This window comes from Nerophis lumbriciformis, linkage group LG29 (assembly GCF_033978685.3).
Source record: "Nerophis lumbriciformis linkage group LG29, RoL_Nlum_v2.1, whole genome shotgun sequence".
Lineage (NCBI taxonomy): Eukaryota > Metazoa > Chordata > Actinopteri > Syngnathiformes > Syngnathidae > Nerophis > Nerophis lumbriciformis.
Genome location: NC_084576.2, coordinates 22,304,893 through 22,318,245, shown reverse-complemented (window position 1 = coordinate 22,318,245; position 13,353 = coordinate 22,304,893). Strand labels below are relative to the sequence as shown.

The following is a 13,353-nucleotide window of genomic DNA, read 5'->3' as shown; positions in this document are numbered from 1 at the left end:
AATGACCGTAAGTCTTGAACTATACAACGTATTTCTATGGTTGGAATCTGTGCTTTTGCATGATATTTTAGTGACTAGTGTTGTCCTGATCCCAATATTATTTCGATACTTTTCGGTACTTTTCTAAATAAAGGGGACCAGAAAAAATTGCATTATTGGCTTTATTTTAACAAAAAACCTTAGGGTGCGGCGGACCGGTACTTTTCAGAGGCGGTATGGTACCGAATATGATTCATTAGTATCGCGGTATTATACTAATACCCTTATACCGTACAACCCTACTAGTTACTATGGTAATCTACGTCACAGCAGGCCAGACGAGGCACCAAGCAGTGTGGGTGTGGCTTGATTGTAAAATATGTCGATTGAGAGGGGATGTGATGTTCATATGTTCTCAATATTCAGGGTTTTATCGTTCATAGAAATTTTTTAAATTCCATTCCGTTTTTAAGGCGGTCTGTCATAACATTTTTAGCATTCAATCAGACTTTATTGTGAGGTTTTGTATTAGTTTTCCTAAAAAATAGATATACCGGCCCCCAGACACATTTTTATTCTCTAAATTTGGCCCCCGAGTCAAAATAATTGCCCAGGCCTGGGTTAGAGTGTCCGCCCTGAGATCGGTAGGTTGTGAGTTCAAACCCCAGCCGAGTCATACCAAAGACTATAAAAATGGGACCCATTACCTCCCTGCTTGGCACTCAGCATCAAGGGTTGGAATTGGGGGTTAAATCACCAAAAACGATTCCCGGGCGCGGCCAACGCTGCTGCCCTTTGCTCCCCTCCCCTCCCAGGGCTGATCAAGGGTGATGGGTCAAATGCAGAGAATAATTTTGCCACACCAAGTGTGTGTGTGACAACCATTGGTAATTTAACTTTAACTTTATAACAATTTTATAGACAAACGATACTATTTGTAGTCGCGGCAGAGAGCGGGGTGGCGCGAAATCTTTTCTTTCACCTGGATGATGGCAGCTGCATGGCGTTTGGCAACATTTGAAGAAGAAGCTCCACACTTGATTTTTCCTCCTCCGTCCTCAAATGTAAAAGTCAGTCCAGCATCAGCGCTGCTCGCCAAAGGAGACATACACACAAAGAAACAAAGTAAAGAATTAGAGATGTCCGATAATATCGGCCGATAAATGCTTTAAAATGTAATATCGGAAATTATCGGTATCGGTTCGGAAATTATCCGTATCGGTTTCAAAAAGTAAAATTCATGACTTTTTAAAACACCGCTGTATGTAGTGGTACACGGACGTAGGGAGAAGTTCAGAGCGCCAATAACCCTTAAAGGCACTGCCTTTACGTGCCGGTCCAATCACATAATACCTACGGATTTTCACACACACAAGTGAATGTAAAGCATACTTGGTCAACAGCCATACAGGTCACACTGAGGGTGGCCGTATAAACAACTTCAACACTGTTACAAATATGCGCCACACTGTGAACCCACACCAAACAAGAATGACAAACACATTTCGGGAGAACATCCGCACCGTAACACAACATAAACACAACAGAACAAATACCCAGAACCCCTTGCAGGACTAACTCTTCCGGGACGCTACAATATACACCCCCCGCTACTCCCTACCCCCCCACCTCAAACCCGTCCACCTCAACCTCCTCATGCTCTCTCAGGGAGAGCATGTTCCAAATTCCAAGCTGCTGTTTTGAGGCATGTTAAAAAAAAATCATGCACTTTGTGACTTCAATAATAAATATGGCAGTGCCATGTTTGCATTTTTTTCCATAACTTCAGTTGATTTATTTTGGAAAACCTCGTTACATTGTTTAATGCATCCAGCGGGGCATCACAACAAAATTAGGCATAATAATGTGTTAATTCCACGACTGTATATATCGGTATCGGTTAATATCGGAATCGGTAATTAAGAGTTGGACAATATCGGAGTATTGGATATCGGCAAAAAAGCCATTATCGGACATCTCTATAAAGAATATGACGTGATGGCATTACTCCTTCATGTTACCTTTTGGGGCTGACGTTTTGACATGTGAACTTCCCCTCTGTTGCCGGGGTCTGAACGTCACAACACGGGGACACCTCCTGCTCTGGTGAAGTGACATGGCGGCTCTCCTTGTTGCAAGGGACCGGGGGAACCTCGCCGTGGCAGACTCGCTCAGCAACGAAAATACCAGCAGCTTTTTGCTCGCCGTCGCCGATGTCGGCGCACTCGTGGGCACGCCGCTGGTCCTTGGCCAGACGCAAGGTTTCGGCAAAGTGTCGGCAGGTCACTTTTATGACGTCCAGTGGGTTCAAGGCTTTGCTGTGAAGACACACGTGTTAGACACCACACATGCCCAGTGATGCCAATAGGCAGAACACTGTGTGTTATGACTTTATGTTGTTGTGTTGCGTCGTTTGCAATCGTGCTATAGCTGAGAGTTGTTGTGTTTTGGCTTTATGTTGTTGTGTTGCGTCATTTGCAATCGTGCAACAGCTGAGAGTTTTTGTGTTTTGGCTTAATGTTGTTGTTTTATGACTGTGTGTTGTGTTATGACTTCATGTTGTTGTGTTGCGGCGTTTGCAATCATGCTGTAGCTGAGTGTTGCTGTGTTTTGGCTTTATGTTGTTGTGTTGCGGTGTTTGCAATCGTGCTGTCCCTTTTAGTCATACTTGCCAACCTTGAGACCTCCGATTTCGGGAGGTGGGGGGTGGGGGGCGTGGTCGGGGGTGGGGCGGGGGGCGTGGTTGGGGGCGTGGTTAAGATATATATTTATAAGAAATACTTGACTTTCAGTGAATTCTAGCTATATATATATTTTTTTTATTTTTTTTTTATTACATATATATATATATATATAAATAAATAAAATAAATACTTGAATTTCAGTGTTCATTTATTTAAACATATACACACACATAACACTCATCTACTCATTGTTGAGTTAAGGGTTGAATTGTCCATCCTTGTTCTATTCTCTGTCACTATTTCAGAACACACACATTATACAAATATACATTATAAAATAAGAATAAGAATAAGAAAACGGGAGCTCTAATTTGGGAGTCTGAATTAGGATCAGAAGTTCCTATATAAACATTGCGTACTCACGTCGCCATTTTGTATTGATTACTGCAGCTGTGCACTGGATTCATTCACAAACACAAACTACAACTCACAAACACTTTAGAGTTAGGCTCCACCATCAGAATGTGTACTTAAACTTACAAAGATCACATGGATATTATTCAGTGAGTTGATTCACCAAAACTAACCTGTTATACAGGAGGAAAAAGCACACAGGACGTTTCAATTGTTCACAGACTGGTCGCGCTCATCAGAATGACAAGACACTTCCGGTCTGCAGGTGATAGCATTCAATTGGGAAGAAACGCCCTACTGCCCCCTACTGACCAATGTGAATACTGATAAATGTGGAATGACAGCTCCAAAAACTAATTCAAACCACAAAATAAAATAAATAAATCAACACAAAAATGTGACATATTATGGGTGGGTCACATATGCATGTACAGTAGATGGCAGTATTGTCCTGTTTAAAAGTGTCACAACATTGCTGTTTACGGCAGACGAACTGCTTTATGGTAGACGAAGACTTGACTGCTGTTGTTGTGTGTTGTTACCGCGCTGGGAGGACGTTAATGAAACTGCCTAACAATAAACCCACATAAGAAACCAAGAACTCAACCTCCATCATTAGCTGTTTATATTGTGGGAAAGCGGACGTGTGAACAGGCTGTCAACACAGCACTCAGGTCCGTATGGAGCTGGAGGGGGCGTGGCCTCCAGCTCCGCCTGAATTTCGGTAGAAAATTTGTCCCGGGAGGTTTTCGGGAGAGGCGCTGAATTTCGGGAGTCTCCCGGAAAACCCGCAGGGTTGGCAAGTATGCTTTTAGTTGTTGTGTTTTGGCTTTATGTTGTTGTGTTGCGGCGTTTGCAATCGTGCTATAGCTGAGAGTTGTTGTGTTTTGGCTTTATGTTGTTGTGTTATGACTTTATGTCTCCGCATTTGTGAGTCTTCGATGTGAAGAGCGGGAAAACACCTCGCGCCGCTCAATGCTAACGACACGGCTAATGTCGGCACCATCTCCCGCCGATATTAATATTAATAATATATCAACACTGAATTATTAATTTTACTCTTGATTTCAATCGAATTCAATAATTATATCAAACCTACTTACAGTTTAAACCAGGAGTGTCCAAACGTTTTGACTTGGGGGCCGCATTGGGCTAAAAATATCAAGTCGAGGGCTGAAAGCTGACTGCATGTAAATTAACTATATATGTACAGTCATGGTCAAAAGTTTACATACACTTGTAAAGAACGTAATGTCATGGCTGTCTTGAGTTTCCAATCATTTCTACAACTCTTATTTTTTTTGTGATAGAGTGATTGGAGCACATACTTGTTGGTCACAAAAAACATTCATGAAGTTTGGTTCTTTTATGAATTTATTATGGGTCTACTGAAAATGTGAGCAAATCTGCTGGGTCAAAAGTATACATACAGCAATGTTAATATTTGCTTACATGTCCCTTGGCAAGTTTCACTGCAATAAGGCGCTTTTGGTAGCCATCCACAAGCTTCTGGTGGAATTTTTGACCACTCCTCTTGACAAAATTGGTGCAGATCAACTAAATGTGTTGGTTTTCTGACATGGACTTGTTTTTTCAGCATTGTCCACACATTTAAGTCAGGACTTTGGGAAGGCCATTCTAAAACCTTAATTCTAGCCTGATTTAGTCATTCCTTTACCACTTTTGATGTGTGTTTAGGGTCATTGTCCTGTTGGAACACCCAACTGCGCCCAAGACCCAACCTCCGGGCTGATGATTTTAGCTTGTCCTGTAGAATTTGGAGGTAATCCTCCTTTTTCATTGTCCCATTTACTCTCTGTAAAGCACCAGTTCCATTGGCAGCAAAACAGGCCCAGAGCATAATACTACCACCACCATGCTTGACGGTAGGTATGGTGTTCCTGGGATTAAAGGCCTCACCTTTTCTCCTCCAAACATATTGCTGGGTATTGTGGCCAAACAGCTCAGTTTTTGGTTCATCTGACATCACATGGACAAAGACAAGACCTTCTGGAGGAAAGTTCTGTTGTCAGATGAAACAAAAACAACAACCTAAAATCATCAGCACGGAGGTTGGGTCTTGGCCGCAGTTGGGTGTTCCAACAGGACAATGACCCCAAACACACGTCAAATTTGGTAAAGGAATGGCTAAATCAGGCTAGAATTAAGCTTTTAGAATGGCCTTCCCAAAGTCCTGACTTAAATGTGTGGACAATGCTGAAGAAACAAGTCCATGTCAGAAAACCAACACATTTAGCTGAACTGAGTGGTCAAAAATTCAACCAGAAGCTTGCCAGAAGAAGCTTGTGGATGGCTACCAAAAGTGCCTTATTGCAGTGAAACTTGCCAAGGGACATGTAAGCAAATATCAACATTGCTGTATGTATACTTTTGACCGAGCAGATTTGGTCACATTTTCAGTAGACCCATAATAAATTCATAAAAGAACCAAACTTCATGAATGTGTTATGTGACCAACAAGTATGTGCTCCAATCACTCTGTCACAAAAAAATAAGAGTTGTAGAAATTATTGGAAACTCAAGACAGCCATGACACTATGTTCTTTACAAGTGTATGTCATACTTGCCAACCTTGAGACCTCCGATTTCGGGGGGGGTAGGGGGGGTATATTTACAGCTATAATTCACCAAGTCAAGTATTTCATATATATATATATACAGTGGGGCAAAAAAGTATTTAGTCAGCCACCAATTGTGCAAGTTCTCCCACTTAAAATGATGACAGAGGTCTGTAATTTTCATCATAGGTACACTTCAACTGTGAGAGACAGAATTTGAAGAAAAAAATCCAGGAATTCACATTGTAGGATTTTTAAAGAATGTATTTGTAAATTATGGTGGAAAATAAGTATTTGGTCAATAACAAAAATTCAACTCAATACTTTGTTATTGCCAACAAAGGTTATATTACAGAGGTCAAACGATTACTATAGGTCTTTACCAGGTTTGCACACACAGTAGCTGGTATTTTGGCCCATTCCTCCATGCAGATCTTCTCGAGAGCAGTGATGTTTTGGGGCTGTCGCCGAGCAACACGGACTTTCAACTCCCTCCACAGATTTTCTATGGGGTTGAGGTCTGGAGACTGGCTAGGCCACTCCAGGACTTTCAAATGCTTCTTACGGAGCCACTCCTTCGTTGCCCGGGCGGTGTGTTTGGGATCATTGTCATGCTGGAAGACCCAGCCACGTTTCATCTTCAAAGCTCTCACTGATGGAAGGAGGTTTTGGCTCAAAATCTCACGATACATGGCCCCATTCATTCTTTCCTTAACACGGATCAGTCGGCCTGTCCCCTTAGCAGAAAAACAGCCCCAAAGCATGATGTTTCCACCCCCATGCTTCACAGTAGGTATGGTGTTCTTGGGATGCAACTCAGTATTCTTCTTCCTCCAAACACGACGAGTTGAGTTTATACCAAAAAGTTCTATTTTGTTTTCATCTGACCACATGACATTCTCCCAATCCTCTGCTGTATCATCCATGTGCTCTCTGGCAAACTTCAGAGGGGCCTGGACATGCACTGGCTTAAGCAGGGGGACACGTCTGGCACTGCAGGATTTGATTCCCTGTCGGCGTAGTGTGTTACTGATGGTAACCTTTGTTACTTTGGTCCCAGCTCTCTGCAGGTCATTCACCAGGTCCCCCCGTGTGGTTCTGGGATTTTTGCTCACCGTTCTCATGATCATTTTGAACCCACGGGATGAGATCTTGCGTGGAGCCCCAGATCAAGGGAGATTATCATTGGTCTTGTATGTCTTCCATTTTCTGATAATTGCTCCCACAGTTGATTTTTTCACACCAAGCTGCTTGCCTATTGTAGATTCACTCTTCACAGTCTGGTGCAGGTCTACAATTCTTTTCCTAGTGTCCTTTGACAGCTCTTTGGTCTTGGCCATAGTGGAGTTTGGAGTCTGACTGTTTGAGGCTGTGGACAGGTGTCTTTTATACAGATAACAAGTTCAAACAGGTGCCATTAATACAGGTAACAAGTGGAGGACAGAAGAGCTTCTTAAAGAAGAAATTACAGGTCTGTGAGAGCCAGAGATCTTCCTTGTTTGAAGTGACCAAATACTTATTTTCCACCATGATTTACAATTAAATTCTTTAAAATTCCTACAATGTGAATTCCTGGATTTTTTTTTCACATTCTGTCTCTCACAGTTGAAGTGTACCTATGATGAAAATTACAGACCTCTGTCATCATTTTAAGTGGGAGAACTTGTACAATCGGTGGCTGACTAAATACTTTTTTGCCCCACTGTATATATATATAATATATATATATATATAACAAATACTTGACGTTCAGTGAATTCTAGCTATATATATATATATATATATATATATATATATATATATATATATATACGTATATATATATTTATTTTATTATATGTATATATATATATGTATACGTATATATATATATTAATTTTATTGTATATATATATACTATATAAAATAAATACTTGAATTTCAGTGTTCATTTATTTACACATATACACACACATACCACTCATCTACTCATTGTTGAGTTAAGGGTTGAATTGTCCATCCTTGTTCTATTCTGTCACTATTTTTCTAACCATGCTGAACTCTGATGATGCATTGATGTGTGGCACGCACAAAAGTGCTTTCATCAAATGCACTAGATGGCAGTATTGTCCTGTTTAAGAGTGTCACAACATTGCTGTTTACCGCAGACAAACTGCTTTACGGTATATAAAAACGTGACTGCTGTTGTTGTGTGTTGTTGCCGTGCTGGGAGGACGTTAATGAAACTGCCTAACAATAAACCCACATAAGAAACCAAGAACTCGCCCTCCATCATTCTACAGTTATAACGTGATTGGGCAGGTATGCTGGTTATATTGTGGGTTAGCGGAATTTTGGGAGATTTTCGGGAGAAAATTTGTCCCGGGAGGTTTTCGGGAGAGGCGCTGAATTTCGGGAGTCTCCCGGAAAATCCGGGAGGGTTGGCAAGTATGGTGTATGTAGACTTTTGACCACGACTGATATATATATATAGATATATATAGTTGGGAACCACATCTCTAAAATCCACACAAATTAATTGTATTCATTCTTTATTGTGGACCTGCTAACCGTCAGAGGCGATCTCCAGTGTGTGTGTGTCCTGACGACGTATAATGTCTCTTTCATTGGGGGGATAAACGGACTCCGAAGCCACTTAATGAATCTATTAGCAGCGCGTCTCTGATCCCCACTAATCTGCCCCGGGGGCTCAGAGACACTGGAGTAGCCGGCCAGTAACCTGCAGTCCGGATCAGTCTCTACAAAGACCTGGCTCTTCCCTCACAGTAGGACAACGGGGAAAGGAGTCTGGAGGTCCGAAGGGACTGTGACCCCCGGATACCCCCCCCCCTCCTTTTCTGCTATACCTGCTGGTTCACTCCAGGGTCACCGTGAGAATGTGAAGCAGTGTTCAACTGGAGATGCCAATAATAAGAGATGTCAATTTTAGTCTTTGTGCTTTTACGTTGTACTTCATCTGCTCAACATATTGGATCACTTTGTGACAGACCTGCGTGCGTGGATCCTGATATTTCACCGAGTAAAAGCGCGAGCGTCTAAAATAGCGTGCCGCTTTCATCCTGCATCCTGTAGAGAAGCGTTGTGAAATCGAACCCCTGCTGAACCCCATGGATCCTCTACCTCGCTGGACGGGCGCGTGGCACGTCGCTCACCTCCTCTAAGCCCGGGTCTGACACTAGGTCAGGCCAGAGGTTAAATGGCGGTGCTGGTCCCTGCAAGGACCAGAGACTGGCTCATTGTCCAGAGGCCAGCAGGGGGTAGAGGGCACACGGTGAGGGGTGAGGCGAGGGTAGCGCTACGCCGCCGCTCCGTCCCCCTCGGGCTATAGGAGTCCTCGTTGTGACCCGTACGTGTAGCCCATGCCACGTTTCATCTTTTGTGCGGTGTAATTTGGAAGGGTCACTGAGATAAGCAGAAAGTGGACCACCGCTTCAAGTGTTGGTGGTCCGTGCCTCGCAGGAGAAGCACTGCGGGCCAAAGACTTGTGCAAATAGATGGACGTTGTCTTAAGGCTCGCTGCGCCCTGTGCGTCAGACATAACAAGGAGATAGCTGACATTCCTGGCTGCCACATGTCTGGAGACCAACTCAAACAAAATGATGACTAATAGAGTGGCATACGGCATTTCTGTCGACGTATCCGTTGCAGCAACTTTGGGTTGTCCAAAGTGAGGGCCCGGGGACCATTTTGCAGCACATTCTGAAAATACAACTGAACGAGAAAACTTCAAAGAGCAAAAACTGAAAAAAATGAATAGCTCTAATAACGAGGCCAATTTAAAGAGGACCTATTATGCAAAAATAACTTTTGAACCCTTGGCACCTGTGTTTCAGATCAGGGGATGTCTCTGTGATTTGTGCAACCCTTTGAGGCTTTTGGAATTAAAGTAGCAGTAGAGTGAATAAACAAGTTGCCTCTATTTACAGTACAAGCCAAAAGTTCGTACACACCTTCTCCTCATTCAATGTGTTGTCTTTATTTTCATGACTATTTAGATTGTAGACTGTCACTGAAGGCATCAGAACTATGAATGAACACATGTGGAGTTATGTACTTAACAAAAAAAAGGTGAAATAACTGAAAACAATAAGTTAAGTTAAAGTTAAAGTACCAATGATTGTCACACACACACACACTAGGTGTGGTGAAATTTGTCCTCTGCATTTGACCCATCCCCTTGTTCACCCCCTGGGAGGTGAGGGGAGCAGTGAGCAGCACGCCCAGGAATCATTTTGGTGATTTCACCCCCAATTCCAACCCTTGTTGCTGAGTGCCAAGCAGGGAGGCAATGGGTCCCATTTTTATAGTCTTTGGTATGACTTGGCCGGGGTTTGAACTCACAACCTACCGATCTCAGGGCGGACACTCTAACCACAAGGCCACTGAGTATTCATTCAATGTATTTTCTTTATTTTCATGACTATTTAGATTGTAGATTGTCACTGAAGGCATCAGAACTATGAATGAACACATGTGGAGTTATGTACTTAACAAAAAAAAGGTGAAATAACTGAAAACAATAAGTTAAGTTAAAGTTAAAGTACCAATGATTGTCACACACACACACACTAGGTGTGGTGAAATTTGTCCTCTGCATTTGACCCATCCCCTTGTTCACCCCCTGGGAGGTGAGGGGAGCAGTGAGCAGCACGCCCAGGAATCATTTTGGTGATTTCACCCCCAATTCCAACCCTTGTTGCTGAGTGCCAAGCAGGGAGGCAATGGGTCTCATTTTTATAGTCTTTGGTATGACTCGGCCGGGGTTTGAACTCACAACCTACCGATCTCAGAGCGGACACTCTAACCACTAGGCCACTGAGTATTCATTCAATGCATTTTCTTTATTTTCATGACTATTTACATTGTAGATTGTCACTGAAGGCATCAAAACTATGAATGAACTGAAAACATGTTTTATATTCTAGTTTCTTCAAAATAGCCTGCCTTTGCTCCGATTACTTTTTCGCACACTCTTGGCATTCTCTCGATGAGCATCAAGAGGTAGTCACCTGAAATGGTTTTCACTTCACAGGTGTGCTTGAAGCTCATCGAGAGAATGCCAAGAGTGTGCAACGCAGTAATCAGAGCAAAGGGTGGCTATTTTGAAGAAACTACAATATAAAACATGTTTTCAGTTATTTCACCTTGTTTTGGTAAGTACATAACTCCACGTGTTCATTCATAGTTTCGATGCCTTCAGTGACAATCTGCAATGTAAATAGTCATGGAAATAAAGAAAATTCATTGAATGAGGAGAAGGTGTAATATGACACCTTCGCTTACTTTACCTGAGTTGCTCGCTGTGCTTCTGCTTTAAATCGCGAGTTTGCTGAAGCTGCCCCTGGATGAACTTGAGGAAGCTGTCCGAGGATGGGCTAGTCTGCCTAGCAACGTCATCATGAGTGAAGTCAGCATCCGTACCATCGATGGTCCTCAGACTAGAAACAGTTCTCTGCAGAGTTGATCTGATGAGAAGGGCAAGGTTGGTAAAATCATTACATTTTAATAGTTATAATTCTAAATATTCAATAATATGACAGTTGAATGTTGTGGGACCGCAGCAGAAGTCAGGACCACAATTCTGACTTCCAAAAAACCACTTTCTTGATGCCATTAAAAAAAATTTTTTAGATTCGATTCTTGAGTGTAATAATTTGATTCAGAATCGATTCCCGATTCAAAACGATTCTCTATTCAAAATCCATCATTTTTAATAACATTGGCTACATTCATCCATAAAATAAACAGATGTGATGGATTTCTATATGACGTAAAAGAAAGCTGGTTTGTTGAATTCGATTCTACCCAAACATTTAATATAGTCAAATAAGGCAACAAGAGAAGTATTCAACACTTCTCTTTTCTAAAGTAAATCTGAACAGCAGATATAGATAATTTACATCAACAATATAATTTGCCTAAGTGGCTGGACAGGACAGATAAATAACTAAAAGAATTAATCGATTTTTTTTTTTTTAATCGATTAAGAATCGTTACAAATAAGAATTGCGATTCATTCAAAAACTGATTTTTTATTACACCCATAGTAAAAACAGTATCAAGCAGTGGCTAACGCTGGCACTCGGCATTAGTGACGGGAATTACGTTTCTTCAGATTTATTACCAAATTATGTGTAAAATGAATATATAATGTAAAAACAAATAACATATAAAGTATTTATTTGGCTGTATTTATAAACTTAACATACACGGTACAGGCCAAAACTTTGGACACACCTTCTCATTTCAATGTGTTTTCTTCATTTTCATGACTATTTACATTGTAGATTGTCACTGAAGGCATCAAAACTATGTCACCTGTGAGGTGAAAACCATTTCAGATGACTACCTCTCGAAGCTCATCGAGAGAATGCCAAGAGTGTGCGAAAAAGTAATCAGAGCAAAGGGTGGCTACTTTGAAGAAACTAGAATATAAAACATGTTTTTTTAGTTATTTCACCTTTTTTTGTTAAGTACATAACTCCACATGTGTTCATTCATAGTTTTGATGCCTTCAGTGACAATCTACAATGTAAATAATCATGAAAATAAAGAAAACACAATGAATGAGAAGGTGTGTCCAAACTTTTGGCTTGTACTGTACATAAATACATTTGAAATAAAAATAAAAAAAACATTTTAATTTGTGAAAAAACACCAAATCAACTAGACGTCACTCAACAAAATATAACTTAAAATGTGCAAAACAAAAAGAAAATTGCAGCATGTCAGTAAAGGTTTTAGCAGAGATTGGCGTTAAAAAAAAACCCCCAATGGCCTCAGCTTTGAGGGGCTGATCCTGTTTCTCCTTTTTTGTTATGATCTGTCCTTTTTTGGAGAAAATTCTTTCTGAGGGGACAGATGTTGCTACTATGCACAGTCGTGGTGCAGGTTGTTTGTGGAGCCTGTTCGATATGATTTTTTTAGTCTAAAACTTTAAAATGTGTCCAAATCCCCTCCATTTTTCTGCATTCTTTTGTATCTCTAGTTATCATTACGTATATGTATTGTTGCATTTGAACAACTGTATTGCTGATAATAGAGGTAAATTATTGGTATTGTTCATTATCAATAGCGCTATTTCTATTGGTATTTGTAATGCTCCATTTGTAGTGAAATAATGCTCATTGTCATTTCTGTATTATTATTTATTTAGCTAACTGCTTCTTTGCTATCACTTTTACCATCATATTTGTACATATCCTATTTGCTGATGTTGCTCTATTGTTGTTGTTGTTGTTATTGTTGTCTCTCTGTCTAATCCCCCTCTTGTCCCCACAATCTCCCCCTCTGTCTTCCTTTTTTTCCTCTTTCTATCCCCTCCTGCACTAAATGATAATATAAATACATTTAATAAAGTCAAATCCAAATAAGGCAAAAAAATAAAAATAAAACGTGTCCAAATCTTACTTCTCTTCTCGCGGTCACCTATCTTCCGTAATATGCGGACCGATGCGGCTTTAAAAGACCATTAAAAAACAAAGGGTTTGTCTACACTAAGCCGGATAACCCCTTAAACCAGGGGTCCCCAAACTTTTTGACTCGTGGGCCGCATTGGGTTAAAAAAATTTGGCCGGGGGCCGGGCTGTATATATATATATATATATATATATATATATATATATATATATATATATATATATATACATATATACACACACATATATACATTGTCTTTTTAATCCGTTTTGACACTT

At 40.9% G+C, this 13,353-nt stretch overlaps 1 protein-coding gene across 3 annotated transcripts in view; it reads right to left on the bottom strand.

The window, feature by feature from the left end:
• Window positions 1-13,353, bottom strand: part of lrriq1 (leucine-rich repeats and IQ motif containing 1) — a 119,802-nt gene that overhangs the window by 39,634 nt on the left and 66,815 nt on the right. For all 3 annotated transcript variants that reach the window (XM_061924745.2, XM_061924743.1, XM_061924744.1), the window contains exons 14-16: window positions 10,945-11,121; window positions 2,001-2,297; window positions 962-1,067 (exon numbers count right to left, since the gene is read on the bottom strand). In XM_061924745.2, the coding sequence (XP_061780729.1) occupies window positions 962-1,067; window positions 2,001-2,297; window positions 10,945-11,121 (580 nt within the window). The remainder of the gene's footprint in view (window positions 1-961; window positions 1,068-2,000; window positions 2,298-10,944; window positions 11,122-13,353) is intronic.